Genomic DNA, 11,027 nt, shown 5'->3' with positions numbered 1-11,027 from the left:
AACAACCTGAAGACTTAAATATTATGTTGGTCCATATCCAGTGGGTTGATGGCAAAGCGCTGTTTACTATTTCTACTGGGAGGACTGGAGAGAAAGGGGAGGGGTGAGGTAGACGAGTTGTGTCAAGCCAGCCACAAGCAGCCAGAACAATTTAAAGCAATGTGCTTTCCAAAATAATGCACAAGTTCTGGCTGCTATTTCAATGGAGGCTACTGAAGCTAACATTTTCTAGTATTTTGGCACTATTATGCCACTGAAACCGCTTAATATAGATCATATCAAGGTGTATGGTAGCTGTGTAGTGTGTCTTTTGTCCTTGAGTCTTTCTGTGTAGATTTAGCAAGCAAAGGCGAAGTCACTGCACATAATATTTATTATCAGATATTTGAAACCCATTTATATGCATTAACCCTTTGGCAACAACATGAGCCAGTGATCATACAAGATATTATTCAGTCAATGCAATAAATTATGTGGCATATACAGTGACACTGATCCTGCATACTCATCTAGATTTATTTCCATCTTTGTTATTTATTATAATAATAAAGCAACAAACTTACTATGGCAAGAAAACTATGGTAACTATGTTTGTTTGGTGGAAAGTAAAACCATGGTTCTGCTCTGGTTTAACTGCTGTTTTTCTACAATATTACAACCAATTAATCATAGTTACCATGAAATCCCTTTAAAAAACAATGTAGTAGGCTACTGTGGCTAGACTATGATTCTACTTTGCAATGGGATTTAGTAACAAGGAAATCCTGCTGATTTTAGCCCAGAATCACAAGATTGTTTTCTTCTAAATCGGCACATGTCATGCATTATCTCTTCAAAGTCCAGATGCTGATGAGAAGATTGTGATTCTGGGCTCAATTCACCAAGATTTCTTTCTTACTAAATTTCACAGTAGAAGAAAAACTATTTTTCAGATTTTCTCATAAATTTGGGAATTCATAATCTCAGAATTTTTTAGATTTTCTCATAAATATCATTTTCTTTTTTAAATATCATTTTCTTTTCTTTTTTTCTTTATAATAGCCCTAGTACACCATTGTATTAGACAGTCACCATAAAGTACCATGGTAAAACAGTTGTAATACCATGGTTGAGAGTACAGTAATCATAATGAACATAAAGCACCATAGTAGAACTAAATAATAATAAAAAAAAAAACTAAAGAAATCTCAGTGACTTGTTGTAGGGGATATACTGGACTGGTTTATTCTCATTTTATTCTCATACACACACAAAAAGCATTTAATTTGAAAGTAGCCTACAGCAGGGAAGTGAGGTGTTTTCTTGCGGCTAACTTGACTCTGGTGTCTGAGTGAAACCCTACAAGCGGATCCGCACTTGGCATTGAGCGTCCGGACTTTGCGCACCGAGGAGACGCAGCTTGCGCAGAGAGAGCGCGCTGTCGGCATCAGTGAGCCAAGCTGTGGATAATGCTCGACAGAGTCAACAAATAGAGTCAAACTGCGGGTTTGGTGTTAAGCTTATGAATTATGGTAGTAAATATTCCTCAGTGACTGGACTGGGAGTGCGCTCCTCCGGGATATGGTGGATACATGGTTGAATCAAGAGCCAGAACATTTGTGTTAGAATTTGCGTCTTTGGGATCGAGTCGTAGCCGTCGCTCGCAGTGATGGAAAGTCGCGTTTTGTTGACATGCGTGCTGGCCTGCGTGCTCCTGCGGCCATCGGCTCCACAGAGCCCCTTACCTGAGGGAGGTAAGCCCTGGATATGGACATCATGGGCGTTAAATGGCTGGGTCATTCTCTATGGGTTACTCTAAGCAGAGTACAGGTTTTATCACTATAATAGAGAGCAAAGATGGAAGAGGGAAAAAATGAAAGGGAAAAAATGCAGAAATATGATTGGAAGCATCTGGGACTAGTTTATATACTTCAACAATTTATCACAGCTACCAAACAGTACCTGGCCAGGCATCAGTCACAGCTCCAGAAATGTTATATATTATGTTGGAATAGATTGCTTTTTTCATGTATCTGACAGTAAACCAATTGAAGGTGATGTTATTATAATATAAAGTCAGTCTAATATAAAGTTTTGGTGGCAAATCAGATGCAGAGACTTTTCCATAGCCTCTGTGTTGCTGGAGGTTGAGGAGCCGTGTGGGATCAGGGTGGATCAGGGTGGGGCTGATACTGCGCCAGTGTTCTCACTGAAATGGCATGACTCCAGGTAGAGAATTGACAGTTGTTGAAATCCCATAGCCTGCAGCAGTGGTTCCCAAAATGGGGGCCCGGGAGCACCCAGGGGCCCTGTAGAGGACTCCAGGTGGTCCTCAGGTAAAGTAAATATTATTATAAGTTGATGAGAACTCCGGGCCTCACAGCAACAAGGGGAGGACTAGGTGGACCCTAAATACAATAAGGAGGAGTTAAATTTTGCGATTTAATTCAGTAGCGTATTAGTCTGATGAGAATGGAAGAATGGCCAAGACAGACTGATCAGAGCTTTCAAAATGACTGGAATCTCCCCACCTTCAGTTTTTTAAATACTGAACTAAATCATATATAATTATGAAAATCTCCTCCTACTGAAGACAAAAACTGGGACAAAATCTGATCTAACATGGATCTGTGACTCAGTTTGAGTTCCTTCACATTAAAAGACACAGATTACACAAGACACAGATTAAAAGACACAGATTACAGAAACTGCAGGAAGTTTCTTTATCTCACACCCATGAATAATTAACTGACTCTTGGCAATCACACGTTATTAAAACTTATTCACCGAGTTTGTAGGCTGTTTTTGATAGTAATATGCCATTAGTCAGATAAGTTCAATTGTGATACGTATTTGAATTACCAGCACGGCAAATTAGATTTCATAAGCTGTTATGAGTCAGTGCCTCATGCGTGCAGAGGAGCTCATGAGCGTGAGCCGTCTGACAGGCTAAACTTGGTGGTGTCACCACGGAGTCTGTTAGTGAGAGCGGATCTTTCTCACTTTGTTTTAAGATACTAGTGAGTGCATTGCTGTCACTTTGCCATTTCCATAAATAGGAACGTGATGAGAATCAACCAACTTAGCTTACAGTAATTGTGCTTCTTAAACATAGACTTGCTTTTAATATTGATGCCCTAGTAAATCAAAGAAGGCTCTCCGCCCCACCCGGCCCCACAAAATAAGTCAGGCCACTGCGTCTCTGAAGAGGCACACAGTATTTTGCCTAGGGCTTGGCAATATGGACAAAATCATATCACAATCACAATATTTTTGACTGAACACTAATATTGATAATGTGGCGATATTAAACTGATGACAACTGGTGCTTTTACAAAAATTTTACATTGAGATTTTTGCTAAATTGCTAAATAATCACTTATGAGGATTTGATGACCAAGCAGGTAGAGGTAAACCAGGAAAAGACAACACTAATGCCAGATCATGAGATTACAATATCTAAAATCTCAGACGATACGCAGTCTAATATCATGATATCGATATAATGTCGTTATATTGCCCATTATATTTCACCCATTTTGTGAGTTAAAAAAACAAACAAACAAACAAAAAAAACAAAGTCTCTCTTGTTGACTCCATTTATATTTCTTTTCCTAACGCTTCACTGTAACAGTATAATTCTGTGGTGACAGGAATTTTTATAAAAGCATGAACACTGTGAGCTTTACACTCCCTGCTTTTGTCTTTTGATGATCTAGTAATTCAAAGTGTTCTATTATTGCACTGCATTGTCTTTGAAAGCATCTGAAATGTCAACAGTATGTCTAATCCATAAGTGTGTGCTCACATTTGTCCATGTGGCTACACAATATATGGCAGAAAACACATTTGTGTGGACTGTTGTGTTCCAGTGTGTGCATTTGATATGCGGGCTGCAGGACCTGCTGTGCTCCCGTTGTTTTTAACAGAGGCCATACGAGCTTTCACGCTTCATTTTTGCACTATCACATCATTCACTGGTACGTGGTGCTAATAGTCGAGCAATAAATCTTCTTAGTCATGTTGACAATAAAAACTGATTGTATTTAAATGCAGAACTTCTGCAGATAGCTTGTCTCCAGACCCAAACGTGTGCTGCAAGATAAACAAATACCTACACAAAGGCAGAGGCAGGGACTGCATGGAGGCCATATGTGACATGGAGCAGCCCCCTCGCTGCTGTGCAAAGTCCAAACAACAAGACAGATGTAAGAAATTCTTTAGGTAGAGAGAGACACAGAGAGAGAAAGAGAGAGAGAGAGAGAAAGGCAGTGTGTGTGTTTTGTGTGTGCATGTATGTGTGTGTACACTCCCCTCTCAGCTTTCAGCACCGTCACCTCTTATCAACACTACCTCATCTCACGTCTTAAACATTCGGATATTCATCTCAAATTACTCAAAGGAACCAAATATTTCTCCAAATTTGTCATATCCAAACAATGCATTTATAACTGAGTCGGTGCCTTTAATCCATCATTTCTGTGCGTCTGTCTATCTCACGTATTCTCCTTTGTTCTTCTCTCTTTAAACCTTACTCTGCAATTTCAATAAAACTGTCAGTTTTCAGGGATTAGTGCACGATGTAAAGATCTACACCTTAAGATTGATTTCTCCAGCTTCTAGGTCTGTCTCTGCTCTGAGCACGTATGGCCATCCAGCATTCCTCTTAGTCTCTCAATTGGAACTGCCAATACACCCCCCTCCTTTTCTCTTTCACGCCCTTTATTCCCTGTTGCCCGCCTCCTTCCTCCCTCCTTCCCTCGCTACACTAATACCCAGCAGCTACTGTTTTCCCTCCCTCCCATCTTTCATCCTGGCATTCATTCGTAACCTTGCTTCTGTTACGAAATATCGCAAATAGGGGAAATGCTTTGCTCTGCTCAACGTGTTGCTTTTATCCACACCCCACTTTTGAAGTTGTGATGATGCTGGCATCGCTCCACGTGGTCTCATTTCATTTATCGCCACTGCGATCACTGTTTTATCCCTCGCTTCCCCCTTCGTATCCACTCAGATTTCTCCTCTAATTTCTCGCTGCTGCTTTCTTGCTCAAACCATTCCCTATAAAGGTTTCAATGGCTGTGTGACTGAGTTGTTCCAAGGAGGTGGATGGTGAGAAGCAGGGAGATTCCAAGTGAATGTTTGTGTGTGCGTGTGTGTGTGTGTGTGTGTGTGTGTGTGTGTGTATGTGAGTGAGGTATGAGAGGGGAGCTGTGGAAAAAGCTTCGGGAGGGGAAAGGAGAGTCCCTTGGAGAGCGAGATTTGGATAAGTGTCTTGTTCAATGACTCGTTCTCCCATCAGCAACACAAGGTTGTAACCAGTGGAATTGTAATTATCCTTTTTCATGGCTTTTGCATATAGTGACTTCACCACAACTGTTTGTGAGCACATAAATACCCCAATGTTTCCTATTCACCCAAATAGTTTCTCATTTCTGTCAAGTGATGGTATTGTACACTTGGATAATGCAACACAAACCTGTTTTTGATGCGTATTTTGTTTCTTTTGCTGCGTATTTAAAATGTCCCTGATGATGCCTGTATGTGTTGTTAACGGTTTTTTTATTCTTGCCCAGTGCTGAACTGCTGCGAAGGCGATGTCCTCTTCCTACTGGACTCCTCGGGCAGCGTCTCATCCTACGAGCACTCCCGCATGCTCAACTTCCTCTCCGAGCTTCTCCTCCCCTTCTCGCTGGGAGAGGACCAAGTGAGGGTGGGACTTCTGCAGGTGGGCACCGAACCACGCCTGGAGTTTGGGTTTGACACCCACGACACCCAAAGCGGCCTCCAGGGGGCTTTGAGGAACACCAAACCTCTCAGAGGGGACACGAACACAGAAGTGGCTCTGAAGATGGCAAAGGACTGGGTGTTGCGGCCCGGGGCGGCAGGCGGGGCCCGGGCGGGGCTACCAAGGGTTCTGGTGTGGCTGACGGACGGGGTGAAGCCGGGTGATGTGATCGGACCGATGGCCGAGCTGCGTGACGAGGGCGTGGCCGTGCTGGTGGTGTCCACCGGGCACGGCAACTATCAGGTGTTGCGGGAGGTGGTGACCCCGCCCGTGGAGCTGCACCTGTACTTTGTGGACACTGATGACATGACTATCATTGCAGATGACCTGCGGGATGCTATCATTGGTGAGTATGAGCTCTGGTATGTGTGGTGTGATGGCAAGGGCGGGGTGATGATTAACCAGTGCATCTTGGGATTTATAACGTGTCACCACCCAAGATGATGTAGTCCACATCATGACATCATCGATACATTTTCCGGGCAGCTCCTGTTTGACATACTCGCCAAGGATGCTGTCAGTATTTGGATTTAAAGCAACTTGGCCTGTTCCAGCTTGAAATCATTTAGATTTAAAGATAAATTTCATGAGGCTGACAGATGAAAGTCTCTGTTCTAAAAGCAGTCACTGCTTCTCTCCTGCCACTCACACCCCAGAGGTATGTCTCTATGCTTCTCCCTAATGCCACACATGCTCCTGAAGGCTTTGGGGCAAAATAGGAAGCCGGGACAGTAACAGTGTATGTGCATGAGTAAGATTCACTGTAATGAGATAGGGGATCTATTCATGGATTAATGATTCAACTTCCCCTGCTCAATCTTCCACACTATGCCAGATGAAGATATATTTATATATATAGAAATATATATTTAGACCGGGGGGTAGCCTGTTTCTCCAGCCAGATTGGGTAACAGTCTTGACACTCGCAAGGGGCTGCTCGTACATTATTTAGTGCTCAGAGTAAATATGGGTTGTTTACAACACAGGAGAGATGCCCCAGTCTTTTTGCTGGGTGCTGGGATTCCATCACCGGCACGAACACCCCTCTTGGGTTTGTTATTTTGTTGCAGGGCCTAACTAGGTTGGCTATTTGAAGGTGTCTTATTGCAGAGGTTATGAATGCATTTGGAAACCCAAGTCTGTCTGTCTACGTGGGTGGCTGTCTGAAGGCATTTTTAGCACTCTGTTGAGTATTCTTGCTTCTCCTTGCAAGGCTTGAACTTCTTTTTTCATCTCTCAGATGGATGCATAATCCTCACAGTAGTTGCTGGAACTGAATGCCTCTCCTTGCTGTCGCACCCCAATAGAAATCATCCGGGCCCAGCGACTCCACGTCCGAGACGTCTCCACCGACTCTGCCATGCTGCACTGGAGACCCGTTTTGTCCGGTGTGACAGGCTTCTATGAGATCCGGTTTGGGCCACTTCCATCAGGAGTGGGAAGCGGTGGTGTAGGCGGCACTGGTACCAGTCCAAGCACCAGTGGCAGTCAATACCAGAGACTAACCCAACCTGCAGATTCCAGTGCAGTCAAGCTAACGGGCCTGAAGCCTGATACAACCTATATTGCCACACTGACACCAGAGTCAAATGAACAAGTGTTGAACACGCTCTCTGTCAGCTTTACAACAAAGCCAGGTTGGTTTGTGTGTGTTTTAATGCCATTTGGGTTTCACTCAGGTGCACATTTTGTCACAATCCATAACATGCTCTTAGCAGATTCAGTCAAAATTATAAACGAGCCCTATTTGTCTCTAATCACATTAGCTTTATCTGTTGCTGATTTTTTTTCTTTTCTTTTTTTAACCCTCCCTCCACTCTTCTAACAGAGGTCCTGAGCCCTGCTGTGGTAACAGTCTCAGAGTCGGGGTTAACCAGTGTGAGGGTGAGTTGGGGTCCCCTCCAGCCACAGTCAGTCAAAAGTTACCTCATCGAATACTCTGCCTTGCCCAGCGGCCAACTCCACACGGTCACAGTGGACCAGTGGCAGAACTCCACGCTCCTCCAGAACCTCCAGCCAGACACCACCTACTTGGTCACTATCAGCGCTCGGCACTCCTCTGGCAAGGAGAGGGCCATGTCTTTGAAAGTATGCACTCAGGAAGGTGAGCTGCAGGGTGGTAAATGTGCTCTAAAATGGAAGTCAGAGATCTGTTTGCTCGACATGGATCCTGAACTTTAACCAAAAGTGGGCGGAGTGCACAGTCTAATCCTTTTTTTGGCCTCCCTTCTTTTGAGTTTTCTTCTCCTTCTGTTTTCTTTTGAAATTCACTCTGCGTCATTCCTGGGGATGGGTGGTATATTAATTGGAAGAATTTGAAATGCATATTTTAATTACTTTTGAATAATTTGGTATCGGTATTTTATCAGCCTGAAAAATATATAAAATAATTTGTGAAGTGTTACCTCTGGGAGCAGTGTTTTGTTTTTTAAAATACTTAAAAAATTATTCATGCAAAGACTAGACTTGAGATCAAAGAGTTTTTTTTTTTTTTTTTTTTTTTAGCTGCATTCATACATAAAAAGAAATTGTTTTATTTTTTATTTGAATATTGCCCCTTAAAGCACTGAATAATACAATCATCAGCCAATGATCACTACATCCTGTCTGGTAGTGCACATGTGCAAATGTCAACAGAGATGGGACGGAAGCAAGATGTCTCACTCGTTAACTGTTTTCATCATCAAAACTGGAAAAAACAATGTTTATATCCAAGTGACATTCTTTAAACCAATAACTAAATTCAAAACAATTTTATTTTTTATTTTATGGTATAAAGTATAATGGTAATACAGTATTCTTGTTACTTCACTGACACCTGTATACACTCAGTGGCCACTTTATCAGCTCCACCTGTACAGTCTAATACAGTTCAGGTCAGCAGCTCTGCCATTAATTCTACCTTTTAACAAAGTTTATCATGTTCAGTTTGTGCTGACATTGTAGAGAATGTGTTAATTTAATTCTATGTTTATTATTGAGGTTGTAGTTTGCAGAGGTCTGGTATTGGGCTAGATTATATTGAGAGGTGTTTCTAGTTTTTTGTCCTCCATATTCATATACATCAGGGGGACAGAATATCAGAAACAGCTCTCAGTAAAATGCAGTCCAGTCCAACAGCAGCACTAACTATGAGCTCAATGCCAAACATAGAAGTGAATGAACACCTCTGTTACTGTGACAACAAGAAAAGCTGAGCATTATAGGCAGCAGGAGAGCAAACTTTATGGCACAACAGTTGGATTGGGATGTATTGAACTGTGCAGGTGGACCTGATAAAGTGGTCACTGAGTGTATACATGAATGAGTTTTTTGGTATTTGAAAATACAAAACACATGTATTTTAATTAAATACATTTTTGCACCAGTATTTTTGTGAGGATGAATTTTGTACAACATGCTGGATCATGATGTGTCTTTGCCTGTCCCCTTACTTTCCAGTGACCCCGGCCTTGGCTGACCTCCAGCTGACTACAGTTGGTAGTGACTCAGTCCAGGTTGATTGGAAGGGGAGTATGGCTGGTCTGAAGGGCTACTGGCTCACCTGGGAGGGGCAGAAAGGCTCTCTCCCCAACCAGCGTTCCTCCCGCTATTTGCCCCCCAACTCGCTGTCAACTCGCCTCACACACCTTCCCCCTTCCACCCGGGTGTGTGTGTCACCGGTCTACCGCACAGCGTGGGGAGAGGGACTCTGTTGCACTGCACAGTTTCACTCAGGTGAGCGGTGACATGATATGTGGCCATTTCAGCCGAGACTGATATTTTTATGCTGTAGTTGGGGTCATTTCATTTTAAAGCGGAAACTGAATTCTGATTAAAATTAAGGGCAGGAACACACGTTTGTCTACAAAATAGTGCCTGACTAGTGTTATGTAGCTCCTAGTGGATGCAATTTTAAAGAAAATATGATATGTAATAATATAAATGTAGTGTAATGTCTCAACAGCTGTTTTCTCCCTCTGCCCTCCAGATGCATTAGCATACGGCTACAGATCATAGCTGCCCTGGAACTGAAGGTGCATCATACCAAACATGGAGGGCTAATGACAAGAAGAATGCAGACTTTGATCCATAATTCTTTCTTGCGATCCCCTCTGTGGATATCATCCAAAGGATATGTGTGGTTTGGCTTACTGAGCACTCATGTGGAAACCATAGACTCTTATGAGTGGTCTAGGACAGTATGGCCAAATGCTAATAGCTACAGCCTGCAACACAGAGGAGTATTTGCTTTTCCCATTTATTGTCTCACCGGTTTTACACTGTGTAATCAAATTGTACAATGCTTTAGTTTGTTTAAGATACAAGCTTAAGATAAACAAAAGATAACTATTAGGTCTGCTTTTCAGAAATAAAGTAGGGCATGCTGGGAATGTTGAATGTTTTATGTAGCCCGTTTTGGAGAAAAGCCATACACCATATGTGGTTCTCATGCCTAAATGAGACAAACACACACAAACAACTTGTGATTTACACTTATGACTATCCAGTTATGTTCATTATGACTTCTCTCTTGAGGTATATATGCTTGGTATCATTAAATATGTGTATGTGTGCAGAAAGGGTTGCTGCAGCAGGGCAAATGAACACACGATCCCTAATAACAGAGGATCTTCAGGATTGCTTTGAACTTTTGATAAATTAAAAACAGACCAACCACATGCCTTCAAAATATAGCGAGATGCTACTTATGATGCCAGTGTCTGTAGCTTAAAGTCATTTTGCAATGGTCTCTGGATTTAGCTCTGTTCATTCATATTTACTAATCTATGGACATATATGGTAAGGATTAAAAAGTTATCCTTGTGTACTGTCCATGCTGTTCTCATCAAACGCCTGTGACTGACTTTAAACGAGTCTCTGCTGCCCTCTGTGGGAACTACCCCCTCGGCTTCACAGCTCAACTCTCACTTTGTTGTTACCCTCCCATAGCAAATCTGTATTGTTCTATGGTTTCAAACCACTACTGAAATTTAACTTGAGCTTGCAAAGAAGACCATTACTTATTATAGTTTTCTAAACATGTGGGACTCACTTCGCTAATTAAGAGTTTTGCTCCATCTTGTTAAATGAATTCAAGTTAAAGCTGCAATGATGACTTGTTTTCACAATGCACATTTTGGAGATATACACTGAATGTATAAAAATATTAACACCGCCCTCTGCACAATGAGTATAACTTCATTCGCTCCATAGCTCCCCTTCATGACTAAAGTGAATAATAGGCTAAATCAATAATGAATCATAGCTTTCACACTGA

At 42.2% G+C, this 11,027-nt stretch overlaps 1 protein-coding gene across 1 annotated transcript; it reads left to right on the top strand.

Moving 5' to 3' along the window:
• Positions 1–1,381: 1,381 nt before the first annotated feature.
• vwa1 (von Willebrand factor A domain containing 1) lies at positions 1,382–10,404 on the top strand. The gene is made up of 6 exons (XM_030056800.1): positions 1,382–1,733; positions 5,556–6,113; positions 7,075–7,404; positions 7,596–7,871; positions 9,209–9,484; positions 9,738–10,404. The coding sequence occupies exons 1-6, from the start codon at positions 1,649–1,651 to the stop codon at positions 9,764–9,766; spliced, it is 1,554 nt and encodes a 517-aa protein (XP_029912660.1). The 5' UTR covers positions 1,382–1,648; the 3' UTR covers positions 9,767–10,404.
• The last annotated feature ends 623 nt before the right edge of the window (positions 10,405–11,027 follow it).

This window comes from Myripristis murdjan, chromosome 7 (assembly GCF_902150065.1).
Source record: "Myripristis murdjan chromosome 7, fMyrMur1.1, whole genome shotgun sequence".
Taxonomy (NCBI): Eukaryota; Metazoa; Chordata; class Actinopteri; order Holocentriformes; family Holocentridae; genus Myripristis; species Myripristis murdjan.
Note: the sequence above shows the minus strand (reverse complement) of the source record. Positions and strands in the feature narration are given on the sequence as shown.